At 48.5% G+C, this 23,490-nt stretch overlaps 1 protein-coding gene across 1 annotated transcript in view; it reads left to right on the top strand.

Annotated features, from left to right (window-relative positions):
* LOC119378852 (probable serine/threonine-protein kinase ifkC) overlaps window positions 1–23,490 on the top strand; it is a 73,733-nt gene that overhangs the window by 41,040 nt on the left and 9,203 nt on the right. Inside the window, exon 14 of the mRNA XM_037647895.2 lies at window positions 13,741–13,878. Within this exon, the coding sequence (XP_037503823.1) occupies window positions 13,741–13,878 (138 nt within the window). The remainder of the gene's footprint in view (window positions 1–13,740; window positions 13,879–23,490) is intronic.

Here is a 23,490-nt window from a genome sequence, read left to right as displayed (position 1 = left end):
GGTGCTTTCCGTGTTCGACAACTACAATTCGGTGTCGGTGTCGCACCTGGCATTTTCCAGAGCTTAATGGAAACCTTCTGCGGGGACTACCAGGTGTCATTCCATATTTTGATGATATCCTCACACCAGGAAGTGCTCCGTCGCCTTCAAGAGGTACTCCAGCGGTTCCAAGATGCAGGGCTTAAGGTCAAAAAACATGGCTGATCCCTCCGTCATAGGAATCGGTATAACACGAAAGTGAAACGTGTCTTCACAGAAGTAGTGCTTATTGTGTAGTGATATATGAGAGCTTGTACAACGTCTATTCGTGTTTGGCCGCTATACCACCGTTTGACGTGGATGCACCCATATTGACAGCATGTCTCTATCGCGACGACTAACGCCCATGATCATGATTAAACCGTTGTGGTAGCTGACGGTGTGAACATATATTTGGACACAGCGAATCGTGAATCCCGCTTAAGGATGATATCAACAAGCTCATAATCAACACTGGTACCCGGTATGCACTTCTTCAAAGCGTCGTCAATTAAGGAGAGAAACGGCACGGTGTGCACTTTCTAGTAATGGGTAGCCGACGCCTGTGCTCATGCATACATAACACACACTGCGCTTCAGCAACACGGGAGGTAGATGTTCGTAGCCTGAGCCGCAAACGCGTGCGACCCGCTGGCCTCTGTCTCGCAGGCGCTGCTCTCGCTCCACCAAGGCACGACATTCGCCCGTCGAAATCGCGTCCTTTCTGCAACGCATATTGCAGCAGTTTTGTTAGTCGGTGCTCTCGCAATTGAAGCAGTCGGCGGCGGAGAAATCCCGTTGGTGTACGTGGAAGCTGTACTACTCCGATGAGCCGACGCACGCTAACACGAAGCCAAAGGCAAAGAACGTAACTGCGTCAAGGGTGCCTCGGCGACGCCAGCGCGGCCAGTCTACCTCTCTGGTATCGAGACGCTTTAACCACGACCTCCGATATCGCTTGCAATCTCGGAGTAAGCGCTAGTAAGTGTCGATCGTGACACGGCCGGGCTAGACGAGCGCGCGCGCGCGGTCTAGCCCGGCCGTGATCGTGAAGCATTACTTCTTTTTACATCTCACAGACGGCGGCACCACCCCGCTCCGCCCGCCGCGAAAGAGAATGTGTGAAAGATATTAGGCGCGTTCGCGCCGTGTCTACCATCTTTCGCGTTAGCTTAGTCGGTAGCGCGTCGGGCGCTTGCCGTCGCGGCCGCAACGTCGTGGGTTCGATTCCCAACGGGGTATCTTTTTCTTGGTTTTTTTCTTTCTCACCCGTTGGCGTCCATTTTATCAACGTCATATCCGTGACGGATGTACTTGGTGGACCCCGGCATAAAACACTTTCGTGTTAAAAAGAAAAATGCCAGCTGGGAGTGACTCGAGCGGAATTTTCGGGTTTCCAAGTCAATGCTGAAGGTATCCATCCAACAAAGGTGAAGACTCAAGCCATCCTTAACGCACCGCCGCCTTCGAACAAAGCTGAGCTGCAGGCTTTCCTGGGTTTTTTGAATTTTTATCATGCATTCCTGCCACACAAGGCCACTATCGCAGAACCCTTGCACCGGTTGTTGGATAAGAAGGTGCCCTGGGTGTGGGAAACCCCACAACAGATAGTGTTCAACCATGTGAAGAAACTGCTGGTGTCAAACCAGGTGTTAACACATTTTGACGAGAAAAAGCCCATCATCCTTGCCTGTGATGCATCTCCATATGGAATAGGAGTGGTATTGAGCCACAAAATGCCAGATGACAGAGAAGCACCCATCACTTTTTATTCAAGGACTTTATCTTCTGCCGAGCGGAATTACGCCCAGGTTGATAAGGAGGCACTGGCTGTGGTTGCAGGAGTAAAGAAGTTCCATGACTATGTATTTGGCCACCCATTCCAGATCTACACAGACCATAAGCCACTCCTTGGGCTGTTCACGTCGGACCGGCAAACTCCACAGATGCTGTCGCCACGAATGCTACTATGGTCCATCTTTCTGAACAGATACCAGCATACTCTCCTCCATCGGCCGGGGAAACAAATGAGCCACGCGGATGGTCTCAGCAGACTTCCCCTAATGCACCAGCGCCAGGACGACCCTTCTCCAGCAGAGGTAGTCATGCTTCTGGATGAACTTCCAAAATCTTCTGTCCATGCAGATGATGTGGCTTAGTACTCTGCCAAGGATAGTGTTCTCTCCCTTGTCCTCAACTGGGTGTGGAGGGGGTGGCCAAGGTGTGCTCCGAGTTCTCAGTTCACATCGTTTGTGTCCAGGCAACATGAACTGTCCATCCACAAGGGATGCTTACTGTGGGGCAACCGTGTGGTAATTCCGCAGAGGTTGCGTGTCCGTGTCCTTGATGCCTTGCACGCTGGTCATCCCGGTGTCGTCAGAATGAAGGTGCTTGCCCGCAACTATGTATGGTGGCTGGGAATGGACGCGGCCATTGAAGAATGGGTCCGTCGGTGCCTTCCCTGCCAGGAAACGGCCGGACATGCCCCGGGCACCGGTTCACCCATGGGAGACGACCCGGACTCCATGGTCGCACCTGCACATGGACTTTGCTGGCCCCTTCCAAAGACAGACCTTCTTAATTGTGGTGGATTCTTATTCCAAATGGCTCGAGGTCATCCCAATGCCATCAATGACATCAAGTGCTGTAATTAGTGCCTTACGGAAGTTGTTCGCAACACATGGCCTGCCAGATACCCTGATATCAGACAACGGGCCCCAATTTGCATTTGCAGAATTTCGGGGGTTCACGGACGCCAACCTCATTTGCCATGTAACATCTGCCCCGTTCCATCCATCTACGAATGGGCAGGCTGAAAGGATGGTACGAGCTACCAAGGAGGCACTATCTCGAATAATCAAAGGGAGCTGGGCATGGCACCTGGCAGATTTCACTCTTCAGCAGCACGTAACTCCACACACTGCCACGGGACGCTCCATGTTCGAGTTACTGATGGGCCACCGACTGTCTACCATGCTAGACCGGCTGCACCCAGAGTTGGCTCGTGAAAGGTCTCCCAGATTCACAGAAGCGCTGCCTGCACCATGCATGTTCCAGCCCGAGGATCCTGTCTTTGCATGGAACTACAGCCGGGGCCCACCATGGGTCTCTGCTGTGATCTCCAGAGCAACTGGCCCGATCTCGTATGAAGTTGTCCTTCCGGACAGCCGCATGTGTCGCCGGCACGTGGACCAGCTTCGTCGTCGGAGCAGTTCTCCGATTAGAGTAGCAGAGACTGTGCCTGCAGGACAGCCTGAAGTCTGGCCCGCGTCAAGCCCTCCGCGTGGCGAAATGAGTAGGAGCGAGACAGAAGACCACAGTGGGCCTGAGGAGCCACCAACAGCCATGCTACCCTCAGACGATGTAGCAACATCTCAGCCAGCACCACCAGAGGAGAGTGTAGAACCGCCAGGCCCACGCTGCTTGCAGCATTCCCGGAAAATACCTCAATGCCTTTGGGACTTTGTGCTCGTGTTGGCTGACTGTTGAGTCATCCGAACTAAGGGGGGAGGGGTGTTGTGTATTGACGCTAGCCGCTGTAGTTAGCATAATGCGTAACCTGTTCAAGCAACCCTGTATTGAAGAGCGCCATTTGCTGGGGGCAGATGTACATATATATAGCAATGTTATTTCAGTTGTTCCTCAGTCTTGTGTTTGGTTTCATGATAGCATTAAAGATGCATTGCCGATACCGCTCCGTGCCTACATTGCCGCATCGTACGACCCACGCTATTTAACAGTAAACATAGTCATTTTACGGTGGAACAAGTTTCACAGCTCTCCTGATGTAACTTGAGACTTGAGATTGTTTAAAATGAAAGTAGGCAGTTATGTGCAGACATTGTCTCAGCAGTTATGACAGAGGTGCCATCAGATGAGATGGTGGCACAGCTTTGAATATTTATGGTATAGCTTAAATTGATGAGCTTGAGATGCCACGGATTTTGCATCTGGTCTTGACAATTAAATATTGAAGTAATCTAATTGTAGTCCGTGCATATTTTTAAGCAAATGGCAGGAAGTTAGTGACATAAGTGGAGGTAATGTAATGTACTTTTTGTGACTGGAAACTGCATGAAAAATAATGGGGTGAGAATGAAAACAAGGACGGGTACATTCTAGTTTCATTATTTTTTGCGCTGCTTTCCATTTTGAAACCATAATCAACGCGCCCAAGTTCAGATCTCTTTAATCCTTTGCGGTCCATTGTTGGGCTCCTCCCGACAACGCAACATGGCCGCAGCAGTTCATTGTCGGACATTACTCGACAAGTACTTTTGTGGTTGATTCACGCGCTCGTTTTCTCATTGCATTATGCGCCATCGCTAAATGAGTAAGTAAACTTCTTTTACTTGACCTTTGATTTCTTTTGTTTCAGACTAGAAGGTGGGTTAAGGTTTCGAACCGCAGAGGCTTAATGCAGTCGATTTCAGTTAATTAAGCCTTTATGAAATTGACATGATTGATCGAAATTATATGATCAAAATTTGGAAGTTTATTTGTGCAACATACATTCCAGCAGTATCACAATTTGCAAATATCACAGCAATGCGCGCCGGGCAGACACTTCATTTCGAAAAAAATTTCCCACACCCCTCTCCTGCACCTGTCCTGTCCTCTTCGGCCACGAAGTGCCGTAATGTTGTCCATGAGCAACATCGTGTAACACTGACTTCATTGATTGGTCTTCTGCGCGATGAAACACAACGCCTTGGCCCTGCGGTGTTGCGGATTTTGGCCATGCAGTTGTCGCTCATGTTGCGTATTTGTTTACCTCACCAATGCCTCACACACTTCACACTGTGCTTCCTCACTGCACTGCTCTGACACAAGCGGCATGTAGAGGAAACCTTGCACGGTCGTTGGCTGCGTGCCGATGACATAATCACTGACGTCGTGCTATGTTGCCGATGTGGGCACAGTCACGGCAACGGGCTATGCCTACCCCTCTTTGTGGTGGAGAAGGTTGGCAAGGCGAAGTGAGAAACCAAAACCAGCTGATATGGTTGTTTTATACCCTGTAACTGCATTATTCCATCACTTATTCACAAAATTCTTGCAGCAGCATGTTCACATCGTACAACTGCACAGTTATCTCTTCATCAAAAACTTTGGACCGCGGGGTTATTTACTGGCCCTCTAAATACCTCGGCGTGCCAGGTAAAAATGACTCTTCCAGCTAAGCCGGTGGCTTATTTCAGCTCGGATTTCACCAGCATGTTGTGATGGGAGATAAACATGGTTCATAGGAAAAAAAAAACAAGGTTGTGATGCGAAATAAACAAGGTTCAGTCTAATACTAAGTTTACATGTGTTAATAGACTGTTTCACTTTAAGTCAATGAGGTGCACTTTGTCTGCAGTGACGCCACTAAAAATTCTTATTTTGTTGCATCAGATTGGTGGCATCATCTGTCACCACTACTATGGAGCATACCTTTCACTGCTATGGTCGAAGATAGGGCCATCGTTTTATTTTAGTAGAATGAACATAAGTTTTGAGTGGCATCATTGCCCTTGCGCTGTCATGCCTATGGGCACTGTGGTTACTGTGATAAATAAATAAATAAATAAATAAATGAATGAATGAATGAATGTGTATACATGTGGTAGCAGCATTGCAACTGTGACATTGTCCATGAGAGTGCACATTCTATTCCCGGCCAGTGGCCACATTTTTATGGGAGGAAATGTAAAAATGCCTGTGTACTTGGCTTAGGTGCATGTTAAAGAGCTGCAGGTGGTTAAAACTAATCTGTAGTCACTGTCTGAGGTGTGCCTCACTATCGTATCATGGTTTTGCCACATAAAACCCTGAAATGTAATTAAACATCCTTAAGATATTTATTGTGGATGACACAGGCAAATAATGTCGAGTATGCTTACAGCTCAAATCTAGAAATGGATAGATGCAAGGAGTAAGAAACAACACAGACAGCATGTTTAGTAGTAATGCATACTTCAAGCAGGCATTAAGCTGAATCCACTTCAAATGCTGTCTAACCTTATTTGAGCTAAGATCAGTCAGAAGTTTAGCTGGAAGTGTGTGTACCTGGCACTCTGTACATATTAATACAACCATTGCTGTTTGCAAAATCATTGGAAAGGCATATTGCTGAAGAGCAAGCAGAAAGACACCAAGCGTAATTGTGACACTTTTGTAATTATAGCCATAGGTGTGCGCAGGGTTCCCCATCAGGGGGGGCAAAGGTTCATCGCAGCACTACCCACCTTAATAAGTCAATGTATGGTGCAGATTTTGTGCCCCCCCTCTTAGGTGTTTAGGGGGGGCGGCCACCCCCCCCCCTGCCCCTCCTGTGCGCACGCCTATGATTATAGCAACTGTAGAGAAGAATGGCCTCAGCAGCATTGCTCTGTGCCTCAGCGGCATCGCCATCGGCATGAGCTCGTGGTTGCTGCGCTTGGCCGAACACTGCTGACCGCTGCTTGTTCACCCGCATTCTGTGCTAATAAACCTCTTAGCAAGTGGTAGAGGCTGCTTGGTTTCGATCGCCCTGGAACTTCGGAATCACACTCTACCCTCCATCATGTTAAAGAACCCCAGGTGGTCGAAATTTCTGGAGCCCTCCACTAGGGCGTCCCTCATAATCATATGGTTTTGGGACATTAAACCCCAGATATTATTATTGCTACCCTCGATCATGCCCAACGACGCAAGCGTCACTCATCCAACTCCTCCAACGGCACTGCGCACTTTACTCTGCGCCGGTTCCTTGCGTCTCCGAGATCCCCCATCTTCTCGGGCACTGACGACAAGGACGGGAACGATTGGATCTCCACGTACGAGCGAGTGAGTGTTCACAACAAATAGGACGACAACTCCAAGTTGAGCTACGTTTCCTTTTATCTGTCAGACGGGGCCAAACTGTGGTTCATAAACCACGAAGCTGACCTTCCTACGTGGTTGGTTTTCAAGACCAGCTTCACCCAGGTTTTCGGTCGGCCCGAGGTACGAAAACTCCGCGCAGAACAACGCTTGCGTACTCGATCCCAACATCTCGGTGAGAATTTCACCAGCTACATCTAGGACATCCTTGACCTTTGCAAGCGGGTGAACGCGTCTATGTCCGAAGAGGAAAACATCGAACATATTATGAAGGGCTCTGAGGACGACACTTTCCAAATGTTACTGTCGAAGAGTCCTCGCTCTGTTGTCGAACTCACAGAATTATGCTAGAGTTACGACGAGTTACGCTGGCAACATCTTTGCATAAACCAAACGTCCTTCGGAGCCTGACGACTCTCTTGCCAGTGCTGGCATCAGAGACGACCACGCTCCTCTGCTGTCGAAGATCCAAGAGTTCATACGCGCCGAGGTCGCTAGTCAACTCTCTTTGATGTCTTGCATCGCAGACCAACCACGCAGTTTGGCACCTACGCTTCGCGACTTCATATAAGACCAGTTCGCGCAAGCTATTCCTCCAGCCCGTGAACCGCCGCCAGTCACTGCACCACTCACGTGCGCAGAGGCTGTTGCCCGACCTCTTCACCAGACGCTCCAGCCACCGCCTATGTATCAACCACCGACGTTTTCGCCACCACCTATGCCGATGCCGCACAGGCCGCCTTTTCCAACCCCCCAGCCGCAGCTTGGAGTGTATGCCGACCAATGGCGGACCTACAATGACCATCCCACATGTTTCGCTTGTGGTGGTGTTGACCACGTGGCGCGTTATTGCCGTCATCGCGCAGCTTCTCCTCCGAACATTTGACGAGTGCCATCTTTCGCTCCTCAGTTTTCCTCTGCGCCTTCCAGCAATCCGTCCTCTTCATTTTGCCCTGATTGCCCATTCGCACCTACCCGCCGCTCACCATCTCCACGTCGTCACTCGCTTTCTCCAATGCGTCGCCGTACCGGACCCACCGAGCAGGAAAACTGATGGCCGCAGTTCCCGAGGCATGAACTGCGTTCATGTTGCCATGCACAAGTCCTTGCCCCTCTCCAGCCAATGTAATTGAAGTGTCGGTCGATGGTATCGTCGCCATGGCACTTGTCGACACAGGAGCCACTGTATCCGTAATTTCCGCCCAGCTGTGCCGCCAACTCTGAAAAGTTCTGACGCCATTATCCGACCTGTCGTTTCGAATGGTGAACACATAAAACATAACACCTCTCGCGACCTGCACCTCACGAGTTGTCATCCAAGGACTTGTGTATATGGTGGAATTTGTTGTGCTGCTCTTGTGTTCCCATGACATAATATTAGGCTGCGACTTTCTTGTGAATAATAACGCCGTCATTGACTGCTGTCACGCTGAACTGGAGCTTTCTGCACTTCAAGACGTTGATGTTGTCGAAACCCCCCTTCCGTGTTATAAACTGTCTGTATCCGACGACACAACTATTCCTTCGTGCTCTTCCATGCTTGTGCCCGTGTCCTGCACCGCTATTTCAGATGGCGATGTTCTCTTGACGCCCTCTGACCTCTTCATTGACCGCAAATGTTCTCCCCTGCCCGTCACTCTCCTTACTCTTTGCAGTGGCGTCATGAAGACGCTCGTTCACAACACACTGGGGTGGCCCTTACCTTTATTCCATGGTGAATGCCTCGGTCGCATACAGGTGATCGACACCATTCACATTTTTCACGCTCCGGCTACTTCACTTTCTACAGACCTCAGCGCACTCACTTCTGACCCTGCCGTCGATCAGCCACTCCTTGACGCTTTCCATCGTTCCATCGATGACCCAACATCTTCTTCAGAACGAAGCCAGCTGATCACCTTACTGCAGAAGTTCCATGCTTCTTTTGACAGCCATGCTTCTGGTCTCGGTCTCACATCGACCATTTCTCACACGATTTACACAGAAAGCCATGCGTCTCTACGGCAACGTCCCTATCGAGTCTCAGCGTTGGAGCGCCGTGTTATTGATGATCAGGTTGCTGACATGCTCCAGCGAGGTATTGTGCAGCCTTCCAACCAGGGTTGCCACTGACTTTCGAGTAAATGTCGCCAAACGACGAGCAAAAAGTCGCCAAAAGTCACCATTTTTTACAAATTTCGCCAAAAAAGTCGCCATTAAAGATATGTGCAACATACCTAGTAATAAATGTTTCCATTCACGTATAGCCCCGTAGAATGCAATACCATCAAAGATCCTTAAATTATATCGACATTTCTCAATGCCAGTCGTATCGCCCGCTTCACCATGGGAGTGCATGGTGCTGCTTCCCCGACTAGCCACAAGATGTGCGTGATAGTGCAAGGGTGAATGAATAAAACGCTCATGATATCCTTCCATCCCTGTCCGCTCGTTTCAAAGGTAAAAGTGTGGTAAAGCTTGGGCGAAAACCGTGAAAGCGTTATTTGTAAACAGCTTTACGTACCCTTACATGAATTAAAAAGATTAAAAGGTTTATTGAAGGTGCGTCAATCCGATGCGTTATTAATGAAAAGGTAGACAATGTAAAATGTTATATAGCAATTGTTTTCATTGCACATGCTCACCGATAACAGTGGAAAATGCCTCAATAAATATTTTTTTTTATTGCACAAATAGCCGCATATCCGCCTCTCTTCGCTATTCCAAAACAGTCTTTACGAGCTGAATTGAGAGTACTGCAACAGTGAATAATTCGCCAAGCTATTCAGAGCAGTTAGAGCTTTGGCGGAACAAATGGTCAGAACATGTGGCCAACCCGTCGTCTAGCCCCTTCAGAAGTGAAACTTTAGAGAAGGTTAAAGCACCTAAAGCCATCAACTTATAGACAAACGCTGCCCCCTCGCGGTTTGCAAGGCAGTCCGCTGACTTACATTTTGCTAGAATGTCACTGGGGGACGTTCCAGTACCTCCTGCATCTAGATGAATTGAGAAGATACACACGACTTACAGGACTGACATACTGAATGACGCGTGGTGTGCACATTCTACTCATGGGCCTAAAACCAAGAAAAATACAGCGAATGTTGCCGCTCATTCGTTGGGAAGACAGTGAGCTTAGGATGCAAAACTCGGTGGAGACCTAAGGCGAAAATCTCCAAAAATTCGCCATGTTGCCATTCATAAGTTTAGGTCGCCACATGTCTCTCAAATTCGCCACTTTGGCAAAAAGTAGCCACCATTGGCAACCCTGCTTCCAACAGTCCTTGGGCGTCACCGGTTGTTCTTGTTAAGAAGGATGGCTCCATTCGCTTCTGTGTCTACTACCGACGTTTAAACAAGATCACCCAGAAGGACGTTCACCCGTTATCGCGAATCAACACCGCCCTAGACTATCTGCAGGGAGCGGAATACTTTTCTTCGCTGGATACTGGCAAGTTCCTATGGAAGCATCTGATCGACCGAAAACAGCATTTGTCACACCTGACGAATATACGAATTTACTGTCATACCTTTTGGCCTGTGTAATGCTCCATCCACTTTTGAGAGGATGATGGACACTATTTTACGAGGCCTCAAGTGGAACACATCTTTATGCTACCTCGATGACATAGTTGTCTTTTCCGCTGATTTCAACACCCATAAGTCGTCTCGAGCACGTTCTCACATGCCTCACTGACACAGGACTTCAACTCAACCTAAAAAAGTGTCGTTTCGGTGCCCAACAGCTCACCATTCTTGGCCACGTCGTATCGCGAGATGGCATCCTTCCAGACCCAGCCAAGCTTCGCACAGTCGCCGATTTTCCGAAACCGAAAAACCTAAAGGAGGCTCCGAAGTTTTGTCGGCTTGTCATCGTACTTCAGGCGCTTCATTCGAAATTTCGCCTCCATATGTGCGCCCCTGACGGACCTTCTTAGCGGCGACAAGGACCTTTCCGCTTGGTCACCAGCCTGCAACAACGCCTTCACCAAATTACGCTGCCTGCTAACTTCGCCGCCCATCCTACGCCACTTCGATCCTGCCGCTCCGACAGAGGTTCACACTGATGCCAGCGGCGTCGGACTTGGCGCTACGAAAAACAGGGTTTCATGAATGTGTCGTCGCCTACGCGAGCTGAACTCTGACGAAAGCCGAGGCTAACTACTCGGTTACCGAGAAAGAGTGTTTAGCCATTATTTGGGCCCTTGGAAAATTTTGCCCTTACCTGTATATACAGGTCACACATTTAACGTGGTCACTGACCACCACGCCCTTTGTTGGCTATCCACTCTTAAGGACCCCTCTGGACGGCTTGCTCGCTGGTCCCTCAAACTTCAGGAGTACGACATCAGCGTTATTTACAGATCCGGTCGCAAGCACACGGACGCTGATGTCCTTTCTCGCTCACCAGTATCGGATGACTGTGCTTGCCTATCTGTCCTTGAGCCTGCACTTGCATCACCCGCCCTACGCAACATGACGGCGAAGCAACGGAAGGATCCCTGGATCAATGCCCTCATCGGCATTCTTTCTGATCCCATTAACTCTTCGCTGTCTCGTGCTCTCTGCCACCAGGCTACTAACTTTTGCATTCGGAATGACTTTCTTTATCGATGCAACCACCTTTCCAGCGGTCACAAGTGGCTTCCTGTGCTACCCCGCCATCTCCGTGCTGTTATATGCGATGCTTTCCACATGGACCCACGGTGTGCACGTGGAGGCCTCTTCAAGACATACACTAGGCTTCGACTACGATTTTATTGGTGCAGCACGTGCGTAAGTTCATTCGCTCGTGTGCTCAGTGCCAACGACAAAAGTTAGCTGCTGGACAAGTCTATCCGTCACAACCTCTTCCCTGTCCTAGCCGACCCTTTGACCGTGTTGCCATTGACATATACTAGAGCACTGCACGGGCCTGACTTTTCAGCCCGGGCCCGCTTTATGAAGCCCGAGCCCAGCCCGGGCCCGTGGTAACAAGCACGGCCCGGGCTCGGGCGTACATGACCAAACCCTGCCCGAGCCCGGCCCGGGCCCGGACGTTCATCACTAAACTTATCCAAGGCGCGCGAGTTCATGACCAGGCCCGGCCGGGGCCCTCTAGAGGATATTGGTTGTTGATGATTATTAATAATGCCTTGCGCTTTGTAGCGGGCGATCAGACGGAAAATCCGGTGTGTACATGCATCGAAATTTTGCTTTGCCATAGTGGTAGCTCAGCAGTTAAGCTGTTTCGCTGTTAAGTCTTAGGACGCAGGTACGACTTTGTCCTATCAGGTCATCTAGCAAATATATACACACACACATGTGAATTCATGAGCATACAGCATAAAATAAACGCACCAGTATAGATATAATATATCTATACTGGTGAAAAACAAATAGAACTTCAACTGTTTTTCTATTTTCTTTGCTAAGCTTTACTAAGAGCCAGCTCTTTGCACGCGTCACTTCAGCTTGGCACAGAATGCCTTAGACCATGCAATGCGTAACGTTCGCGTGTGCTCTAAGGCCCGACTTAGGCCTTTTAATGAGCGGGCCCGAGTCTGGCCCAGCGCGCAGCCTCAAGCCCGGCCCAGGCCCGCAATTTCAAGCCTGGCCCGGGCCTGCCGGAAAATGCTTCGGACGACCCGGTCCGCGGGTCGTGCTGGGCCCGGGCTTTCGGGACGGCCCGGGCCCGTGCAGTGCTCTAACATATACGGACCACTGCCATCAACTCCAGCAGGTAACCGCTGGATGATTATTGCAATCGATCATCTGACACGTTATGCCGAAACAGCCGCACTGCTGACTGCCACAGCCCGTGACGTTGCAACGTTTCTGTTGCGAAATTTCGTTCTGCGCCATGGTGCCCCTCGCGAGCCCCTAAGCAATAGAGGCCGTGCCTGCCTTGCTGATGCTTTGAAGGCACTACTTGACGAATGCCAAATCGTGCACCGCACAAGTACAGCGTACCATCCGCAAACGAACAGCATGACAGAGCGCTTCAACCATACTCTTGGTGATATGCTATCAATATACATCGCCTCTGATCATTCAAATTGGGACCAAGTTCTCCCTTTTGTCACATACGTTTACAATACTGCGGCACAAGCTACTGCTGGATTTTCTCCGTACTTTCTTCTATACGGACGAGAACTTTCAAAAACGATTGACACTATTCTTCCATATAAACCTGACGAGCCGAAAGTACCCCCCTGTCTGAAGCTTTCCCTCATGCTGAAGAATGCTGCCAGCTTGCCCGCTCCTTTTCTACCGAGGACCAGTGCAAGCAGCAATCCCGTCAACCTCGTGACTGTTCGGCACCAACTTTTTCCCCTGGCTCTTTGGTATGGCTTTGGGTACCCGCTACTGCACCTGGCTGCTCCGCAAAACTCGTTGCAAAATACCTCCGACCATACCGCGTTGTAGAGCAAATGTCCTCCGTCAATTACCTCGTGGAGCCCACCACACCATCGACAGATTGCTATCGTGGCCGCGACTTCGTCCACGTCTCTCGCATTAAGCCGTACTACGACCCAATCGTTGTGTCCCCACCCTAAGCCGCCAGGATGGCACCTTTTTCTGCGGGGGGGCGATTGTAGAGAAGAAGAGTGGCCTCAGCAGAATTGCTCTGCACCTCAGCGGCATTGTCATTGGCATGAGCTCGTTCGTGCTTGCTGTGCTTGGCCGAACACTGCTGACCGCTGCTTGTTCACCCGCATTCTCTGCTAATAAACCTCTTAGCACAACATTGGTTTCCTTTTATTTCAATGTTGAACATTAATTTTATTGACCCAACCTGTCAGTCTTTGTACTATATATGTAGGTTTTTGCTTTGTATTATGCACAGTAGCTTGATGTTTTTGTGCTAATATGTTTAGAATCAGTAACATGTTCAACACTTCGCTTTTTTTTTAGGTGGACATATACAGCTTGGGCTTGGTGCTGACCGAACTACTGTGCCCATTCTCCACTGCCCACGAACGCTTCACAGAGCTCACAAAACTCCGTGAAGGCAATCTGCCGTCAGCACTAGAGGCACACTCAGAGGAGATGGTATGGAATTTGCACATAACTCGTAGTGAATTCTACTGGCCTTTTCTTATGGCAGCTTAGCTTTTAATGCGATAGCGTTAAAGAGCTCGTTTCGCAGAAATTCCGGCGTCGGCGGTTGTGAGCAAAAAAATCTGTGTTTTTTTATGAACGAAAATTCGAGATAGATGCAAATAAATCAATAATAAAAAAAACTGCGGTTCACGTGGAAAACGAAACCAGGCCTTGTGTGTGGCAAGCAGGTGCTCTACCACGGAGCCACGCCATTGCTTGGAACTGCTTCTGAAAAAAACCTGATACGAATGTCGTGTAATGCGAGGAATCTGCTTAACGCATGTAATATTGCGTGGCAGAAGCATATAATTGTGCCAGGCGTCAAGACTTGTAAATTGCACAACGAGTGAGGGGTTTAAAGGCCCACCCATTATAAAGCGCTCAGACATATTTAATCATCAGCAGCAAACACATCGACAATGTGAGCAGCTAGGTAGGTTCGCGTGTTGCCTTACGGACATGTACTGGGTACTTTGCTGATTTGCAAAAGGAATAAATATGACGTAGTGGGCCCTTCGCACCTGTACTTGCAATAGGCATTCTAGAGATAGTTTTAAACGGTCGATGTTACTCGCACAGACGCTCCTTTCCTTGCGGCATCGTTGAGGTGTCCACCGAGAAGCAAAGCGAGGCTAGTGATAGAGAAGGCGATGCGAACGGGGCCCGATTACGCCATCGCGTTCTACCTTTGAGGTGAAGCTCAAGTGTCCTCCAATTTTTGTTTGGTGGTAGATAATTTACTTTCCACTAGTATTCATATTCAGTCTGTTAGTTTGCATTTGCATTTAGTGTTTTGAGTTGGCTCGCTCTGCAGCAAATTGATATCCCTTGTCGAACTATCAACCATAACCTTTGTTCCGTGTTTGCACTATTTTGACGTTGTGGCTTAATACCAACCAGCGCAACTATCAGCCATTTAACTATTTGTTATTATAAATGCATGCCCACATTCAACAAGGGGCTCAAGGTAGCTGCATGTTGCTACTTCAAATTAATGGGATGAGCTTCTCTAGTCCTAGAGACTTGTTATATAGTTATGTGCAACATGCTGTTGTATTTCCTCGCGTGTAACCCACACAAAAGTATAGAAAATTCAGATTTGAAGTCAAGGTGTGGATTATATATAGGGCTCCGTGTTTTCAGGGTTTATTTTTCTTGATATTCGGAAGGTGTCTTTTGGCGTTTATTTTTTTACATTTTATAAATCCCCAATTTTTGAACTTCGGAGTACTAAATACTCCAACACCTTATATGAAAGCATATCTTATCACGAAAACATCACAACACACAAAACATATTTTAGTTGTCTGGAATGTTTGAATGCACAAACACTAGGCTTGTGCGAATAGTAAATTTTAATTTCGAAGCGAATAGTGATTTGTCATGACCCAACTAACCTGTGCAATATTTTTTAAAAATTGGAACAAGGTATGTGCAAATGTCATTCTTTTTGGTTCAAAGGAAGTGGAAGCAACTTTGAATTAGTAGCAGGATTTGACTTTCGGTAGAATGCAAGTGATCACCCGTAAAATATGTTATGTTTTAAAATTTATATACTTACAGCATAAAGCCGTTATATCAAGCTTTTTTTTTTTTAGAAAATGATGAATCGATGTGAGGGTAATATGTTCGTTTAACTTTGAAGTGGGGCTTTGCATAAGTGCAAATTTTTCCTGGAAAGCTGTATTCACGGTATAGCACCCCTCCACTGCAGTGAAACCACCTTTACAGGGGGGAGGGTACATGCGGACTAATACAGTAGAACCTCGTTGATATGTTTCTGAAAAAACTGCGAAAAATAAACATATGATTCGGGAAAACGTACGATCCAAATTCAGTAAAAATTGAGGCTATATTGAAGTGAAAGGGCAAAAAACATTTATTTCTCAAAAAACATAGAGGGACTCTTCGATTTTTGAACTTCTGGCGTCTTGCTGGCACCCAGAGGTGAGCCGCCTAGTTCCAGACCTGACAGGAAACAACTTCGTGGTCACGCGCATTGAAATTCCGAGACAACCCGGATATCGCAAAATGGTACGCTGGGACAACGAGCGTAAACGTAAAGAAACGCTACCGCCGTGGCAGCGAACGAAACTTTGCACCGCTTGAGCGTCGGTTCTTTCTGCATTGCCGCTTTTAAATATGTGGCTAAGTTTGCCGAAAAGCTGAAGCGACATTCTCGGACATGCGCAATTGGGATACGATCACGCACGACTCGCCCCGTCCGTGAAGAAAACTACCGCGCCACTAACGGCTTAACAAGCTCAACTCTGCGCACTGCCTGTAACAATCGCGGTACAACACAATATGCGGAATCTCGCGAAAGTGATAAGCGTCCCAGAAAGCGACAGCTGCTCGCGGCTGTCGTGTACTACGTCGCACACACGCGCTGATCAGTTTGCGTTTTTTCTTAACTTATTCAGACATGCGGCGGTATGTTCGCCGCCACTCGTAATCGCGCCACCTCGCATGGCGGAACGGGCTTGAAAATAACGCCAGGCGTAATGGCAACCTAAGGTGACGTCCCCAAGCGCCTGCATTGTGATCTGAGTCCTCACAAAGAGGGCGGCGAGTGTGCATAGTCTCTTTTTGGCGTCTGATAGCCACAAACCTACCGGATATCTTCCAGAACAAATTTGTCCTGGCAGGTTCTGGCTACCCGCGGGTAGGCAGAATCATCCAGCCAGAGAAAAACAAAGGGTGACTGGAAGTGTGCCATGCGATGGGCAGAGCAACTCGAAGACGAACGTGCTCTGGGAGGAAAGTGTGGAGGAAATGACGTCTTATCGGCCATATACACTGCGCACAATGGCAGCGTTGCTATTGTTACGTGGCGCAGCGTGTTAACAGTTTAGCGGTGGTAGCAGCGGTGGCACATGTGTTTTTGTAGGTTTCGTACCAAACTGTGGCCGACTGGAGGAACTGAAGGACCGTGTGAAGATTTTGACGGCCAGCGTGGCCGCCTGCCTTCGGGTCGGTGTGTGGTTGACAGAGAGCTGAGGCAATGGCTGAGGGGGCGATCGATCAATTTGGGGAAGACGCGGAGGGGACGATCGAGCAAAGCAGAGACAACGCGGAGGGGGAAATTAGGCACTGTGGAGAAGCGGCCGTCGTCGTGCGGCGGCAGTCTGCCAGTTAGCGTTTTACAAGAACACGAGAGGGCCCTTTTTGCACAGCTGAATGAGAGTTTCTGGCTGCAGAACGTATCACACGACCGCAGTTTCCCGCGGTGCTTAACGTTGCTGGCGAATAATCATATTTTCCGGGAACGTATTAACCGGAACGTATTACACATAGCTCTATTGAGTTAGTTTTTGTTTTCGCGATTGCAAGCGTAGGAGCCGGAAAGTCGTACTAAGCGGGAACGTATCAACGAGGTTCTACTGTATACACCCATTCGTTCATTTCAAATACTTCATAATTCCCAATAATTTCAAAAATTCGAAGTGCTCGAATATTCGCACAAGCCTAACAAATACATATACACACAAGCACAAATACTTTAAAGGGACACAAAAGGCAAATAACAATTTATGTCAGAGTGAAAGCTCAGTGTATGACAACTTCTAAAACGGTAATATTATCAACAGCAGTGCCCTACTTACCGACAAATTAAGCTAAATGTATCACATGATGAGCGCCACGAGTGGGACATTTTCGAAGTGATCCCGATGATGTATCAGAGTCTGCCTACAATAAATCACTAGTAATCAAACTGGCAGCAATAAAAGAAGAACCTTCCGTGCATCAAAAGACGTAATAAAATGCTGTTTGTTTGTTTCCGTTTGATTCATGGAAAAAAGAACCTCTGTGGTGTTGCCATGGAGAGTGGCGCGCGTGGTTCAAAGGTTCCGTTTTCGCCGGACTGCGCTTTGCCCGGTGCCCTGCTTCGCTCACGCGGTCGCGTCTCAGTGGTAGTTTCGGGATCGCGTACTGCCGTGTGTGTTTTGCGCGTTCGTGAAAGTTGCTCTGACAGAAAGTTTGACAAAATGCCGCATGCAACGACGCTGGCACTACGAGCCCTCAGCAGAATACTGCGTTCATTGGGGCTCAAGTCGCTGAATTGGAGCCCAGCGTCGCGAGCCAATGTCTCATTGTCAAGTTCTCCGTTTACATCCATTGCGGCGATTGCGGCAAGCTTCGATGGCCGTTGTTGCTGCTGTGGGTCCCGCTACTTTCGCTCTGCTGCTACTAGTGTCGGCGGCCACGCAGTAAAGGCGGGCAATGTTGGGCACGGCAGCAGTGACGTATGAAAGTCTTATTTCAGGCGGGTGATTTGAAGTGCGCTAACGCGATGCGGACCACTAAAATGTGATTTTATTTCTAAAGAAGCACTTCCTTGGCATAAAAGTAGCACTATGAGTTTTCTGGACCGCTATTTCAACAATCAACGTCGACATAATATTTGCCTTTACTGTCCCTTTAATAGAAAATGCCTATGTTTGTGCGTATTACAACCTTGAAGCTTGTTGTAATAGATTCGAGCATACTTTACAAGGTTCGTATATTCGATGTCTGGCACGCCCTGATGCCGCCAGGGGATCGTATATCAAGATGTCATCTCGCGGTCCCGGGGCCCCTACATACGTTGATGTCTCTCGCTTAGTGCGTCACCTGCCCTTCATTAAATGTCCGATGGACGCGGGCTACAAAATACTGTTGACGTGAGGTAAAGTTAACATCGGCCTATTCAGCCAAGGTATCAATGACCGCTTAGAACATGCCCTTTCGATAAAGAACAGAACAGGGTCACATTGGCTGCTAAAATCGCAGTTTATCGGATAAATCCGAATTGTCAAAAATTTTACCGGCGAGCATTTATCGGATTTTTTCGGATTTATCCGAAAACACGGAGCCCTAATTATATAGAATTTCACTGTGCAAGGTTGCTTCACAGCAATGCTCCACGGCTATGTAAGGAAGGTGAGTAACAAGAACACTAATGTTGAATTCCAATGGCGGAGTCAGAGCAAGTATTTCTGCTCTTTTTGGAGCAAGTTTGTTCCAATGGCAAAGTGAGGGTTGGAGTCGAGAGTTCCAATGAGAGTCGGAGTGGAGTCAGGGTCATTTCTTGGAGCAGGATAAGTTGCTCCACCAATATCGGCGGAATGGACCGGAACTCTGTGTGACACACTTCCTTTAACACATTTGCCTGCTTGGGGGCGTCGCCGGTAATCTCATGTTTTGGTGGTGATGGCGGATGACATGGACGACTGGGCAGATCATGCGGCATTGCTTCCGCTGCTAGATAGCGACAGCTCCGAGTCAGAAAGTTCCAGTTTCTGCACTTCATCGGATAGTGACAGTGACACTGAAACTGCTGGTGGGAATTACACAGAATTCAATCGTGGAAGGGAATGACTATGCACAAGGTATTCTGGGCAGCTCGGCACCTGAAAGAAAGAACTTCCGCTTCCACCTTGCTCCAGCGGCATGGGCCATGTTCCAGTTACGGATTTGGAGGCGTTGCTCTGTGCCAAAGTCAGTGCTCACTCGCGGAGTCTGTCGGCTGCGCCGACTCTGCCATTGAAATTCAAGATGACAGTATGTGAGGATGGGGGAGTGATAACGGCGATTGAAACAGACTGAAGAACTTAAAAATTTTTGCAGTGTTCAAGCCCCAGTACCCCCAGCGCCATGTGTGCAGCGTTAGGGGTGCCCTTTTGCGAAAAGGATCTATAACCTGGAATGAAAACTGTATGCAATAAAAGAAGAATGGATGTTCTAAATCCATTTGAACAGAAGTTAGGGTATATTGAACAGTTGCTAGTGAGCCAATATGAAGCTGGGATTTGTCACAAATGTTCAAAATACCATAACTTTTGTTCAAGTGAATTTAGACCACCTATTCTCGTTTCATTGCATATAGTTCTCATTACAGATTATTGTGATGTGCCGATTTCCTTTGCAGCTCTTGGTTTAGGAAAAATCTTGCTCACAAAAATGCACATGTAATGTTCGATATTTTAGAAACTACATACATATTTTACTAAAAGAATGATTGCATATTGGAAATTAGTGCACACACATACATCAAGTAACAGTGGTTCCACTCCTGTGCCAACTGCGCCAAAGTGCGCCAAATAGGATTTACTGCGCCATCCTAATAATATCGACAGAAATTGCACCAAACTGCACCAGAGTCTCGGGTTTGCGGTCGTTTATCACGCGATCTATCACCGGCAATTACGCCACCGGCATGTCAAAACATGTGCAGCTTGATCTTGGGGCTGCCAAAGTCGCAACCACAGACAAAGAATTATTCCGCTGAATAGCTCGCGCGTGCGTCCCGAGTAAGCCATGACGCCATGCTCGTTGCCGACGCAGCTTCTGTTGCGCATGTCGGCTCGACGGCAAAACGCATTCTCTGCAGAGGCTTGTGACGTCTAGGCCAGCCGGTAGCGAGAAAGTGTGGCGGCGATTCGTCGGTGGACGTTGTCTGTTCCAGAAACGCTGCTGATAGCTCGTTTCAAGCGTCGCATGGAACGTAATTAAAGCAGTCTTCACTAATAAATATGCACGAATGACGCTAAAATGCCTGTCACTTCTGTTTCTGGACATCGCGGAATGAAAAACTGGATCTTCATCCAGAAGAGCTTTTTCGTAATTTCTTCCACCAGTACATCCGGGTTCGTAATTGCTCTTGCGGTAAATACCCCCTAAAAGGCCCTGTCCTTTCGAGCTCGTGAGTGGGTACATCCCAATTCGGGCTTTTTTTTGCTTGATTTTAAAAAAAATGTAATTTCATTAATAAAAGCATGCCTCCTGGTCGGAGCAGCCGTAATTCGGTTTTAATGCACTCCTTATCAGGTCCTGGTCAAATGCTGGCTATATCCAGGAAACTAGACGAAAAATGTCCGGTTTCCTGGCTATATCTAGCACTTTAAGCGGGACCTGATTAAGAGTGTACACTCAGCTGTTTGTAGTGGGCCCGTCACTGACGGCCCCGACGTTGGAATGTCCAATGTGAAGTGGCTACGCCATCTTACACGTCCTCCCCTCGCTTTCCAGGGTCAATAGCTAACGGTTGAAAAAAGCAGTTTCGCTTAAGGGCGAAGCACTGAATGCAATACCAACAAACTGCATTGTTATACGAAGTAAGTCTAGCAGCTGACTCTTTTGGATCCGATCTCGCGTAACTCAACAAAACGCTGGTTTAATTGAATATGGCTATTCCAGGGACAGAAGCGGTTTTTGTGCTGTCAGTTGTTTAAACGCGAAGTAAGCGTTGAGAACACAGCAAGTTTACGAGCCGACTCCTGATGCTTCGAAGTGACGCATCCCCCCCCCCCCCCCACTTCTCCTCCCCTGGCGTACCTTTATGCTCCTTACGAAAGACGGACGGGGCGTTTGCTCTCTGTTTGATGAGCAATTGACGGCAGGCTTTGCACGCGGGGTAATGTTATCGCATATGCGCCCTCCGTGCGACGGAGACGGCCGGCTCGTTTCATCTCCGCTTCATCATCGTTCGTCGCCATAGTTCACTATCTTTTACTCGCGGCACGATCTTTTACTCGCGGGTAGAACATACAATGCGCGGGGTGATGTTATCCATTTGGAATTTATACGGAACATGATGGCGACGGCAGAAACCCGTTGAGGGTGTCCGTATGATTACTATTGCAGTAAGCAGAAAAAAAATTGCAGTGGCTTAGCTCGGCTATGCCAGGATATACGTAGCGTTAGCAAAGGTTCAGCTGATTATTCTTAGCTTTCCAGATTGTGTAGGATTATTAGCCTTCTTCTGTTCATTCTTCGTACGCTGAACCGCTAATTGCCAGGCAACTACTTCAGGATCCGATGAGATAAGCTTCTCGGCTCTTCTGCACCGTTGAGCAGCATTTTCGCTCTCCTTCTCCATAGCGTTACCCACCTGCAAACACCAGTCAGAGGCGCTATCAAGCGGCTCCAGCACAGTGTCAGACAGCGACTGCACAGCGAAGGCGAATAGCTGCATGCACGCCGGCGCCAGTGTGTCTGCCATGGCTATGACCTCACTCCTCTCGAATGCGCAGACCAGCAGCAGCGTGTTGCGCGCGGCGGTGGCGCAGTCTGCACGTGCGCCGGCGCCAGTGTGTCTGCTGCGGCTACAACGCCACTCCTCCCGAACGCGCAGAGCAGCAGCGGCGAGCTGCGCGCGGCGGGGGCGGAGAGCGCGTAAGATGCTGGCTCCAGTGAGCCAGCTGTGTGACACCACTGATCCTCGCGCATGCGCAGCACGGCTCATGAGGATCCACGTGAAATCGACTCCGGCTAGGCCAGTGTAGCTAACGCTACAAAAAATGAGGAGCCATTCCACTTTGTGAGGTGGGTGATCAGTGAAGCTGTTTAGCGTACGGCACAGTGGCGACATGGTGGAGGCCAGTTTGATATGAAAGGCCAGGTTGCTGAAGGCCAGGCTGTTAGTGTTCAATACGCAATATTAATCTGAAAGCCTTAGATACCTCATCAAACACGAAACTTTACCGTCGGCAGCGTCAACAGGAGTGATGCAAAAAAAACCAACACATGATGATGTCATAATGACATCATCGATCGTTAAAACTTGTGGCGTCATGCACCGTGAAGTCACAGGATGATGTCATCACATGACATCGCTTTGCATTGCCTCAATGATCGGTGCGCCGATTATGGAGGCAGTGCAAAACTAGGTGAGGTGCAGAAAGCTTGCAATGCCTCTGATGCTGGTGGCGGTGCAAAACCATGTTAGGTGCAGAGAGCTTTGATAGGGTGGCGGGGGTGGATCAATACATCGAGCGAGAAGAAAAAGAAGATGGTTTGCACCTTCGAGTCGTCTTATACTGTTGTTACACAGGCACGTTGTTACACGGGCACACTAACCTCAGTTACGACCAATGGTTATGACGAACCTCAGTTGCAGCAAACTGTGGTTACATCCAGTTAGACGGAAAGCCTAACTGCAGTTATGCCACTAACCGTGGTTGCCCCAAACTGAGGTTGACGACCTCAGTTAACGAGGCTAACTAAGAAAATGGCGGCACCCATGTCGGCGGTCCTAGGCAGCATTGTTCCAATGGAGGCCGATTCGTCCTCCCAAAAGCACGTCCACTGATCTGTCTCAACGCTAAAGTTGCTGATACATGAAACAGTATGGCAAAACGAATCACACACCGCACATGGTTACACACGGTAAACATACCAGGCAACAGATTGTCTTGGCTTTCGCAACGACTTCGCCCATAGTTGCGAGTACCAGCCTCAACTTCTGCCAAATATTGTTGAAACATGTGATGCAATAAGCTCAGAGACTGCAGGTGTAAACAGGAAGTTTTTTTTTTTTTAAATACATTTTATTTGCCAGTATGTTTATGAAACGCAGCTAAATTTTTATATCTTTACTCGTGAAGTTGTCACGTGACCTGCTTCACAGCTGAAAACCATCGACAGCTTTTCCCGTGTAACAGGTGCCAACTGCAGTTGGCAGTAACTGTAGTTAACTGCGGTTAACTGAAGTTCATCGTAACTGAGGTTAGCGTACCTATGTAACCAGGGTATTAGGCGAATGCATAAGGGACCCTTTTCCTTCTTGCACTGCTCCCT

The sequence above is a fragment of the Rhipicephalus sanguineus genome, chromosome 1 (genome assembly GCF_013339695.2).
Source record: "Rhipicephalus sanguineus isolate Rsan-2018 chromosome 1, BIME_Rsan_1.4, whole genome shotgun sequence".
NCBI lineage: Eukaryota > Metazoa > Arthropoda > Arachnida > Ixodida > Ixodidae > Rhipicephalus > Rhipicephalus sanguineus.
The sequence above is the reverse complement of the archived record's forward strand: the minus strand, read 5'-3'. Positions and strand labels throughout refer to the sequence as shown.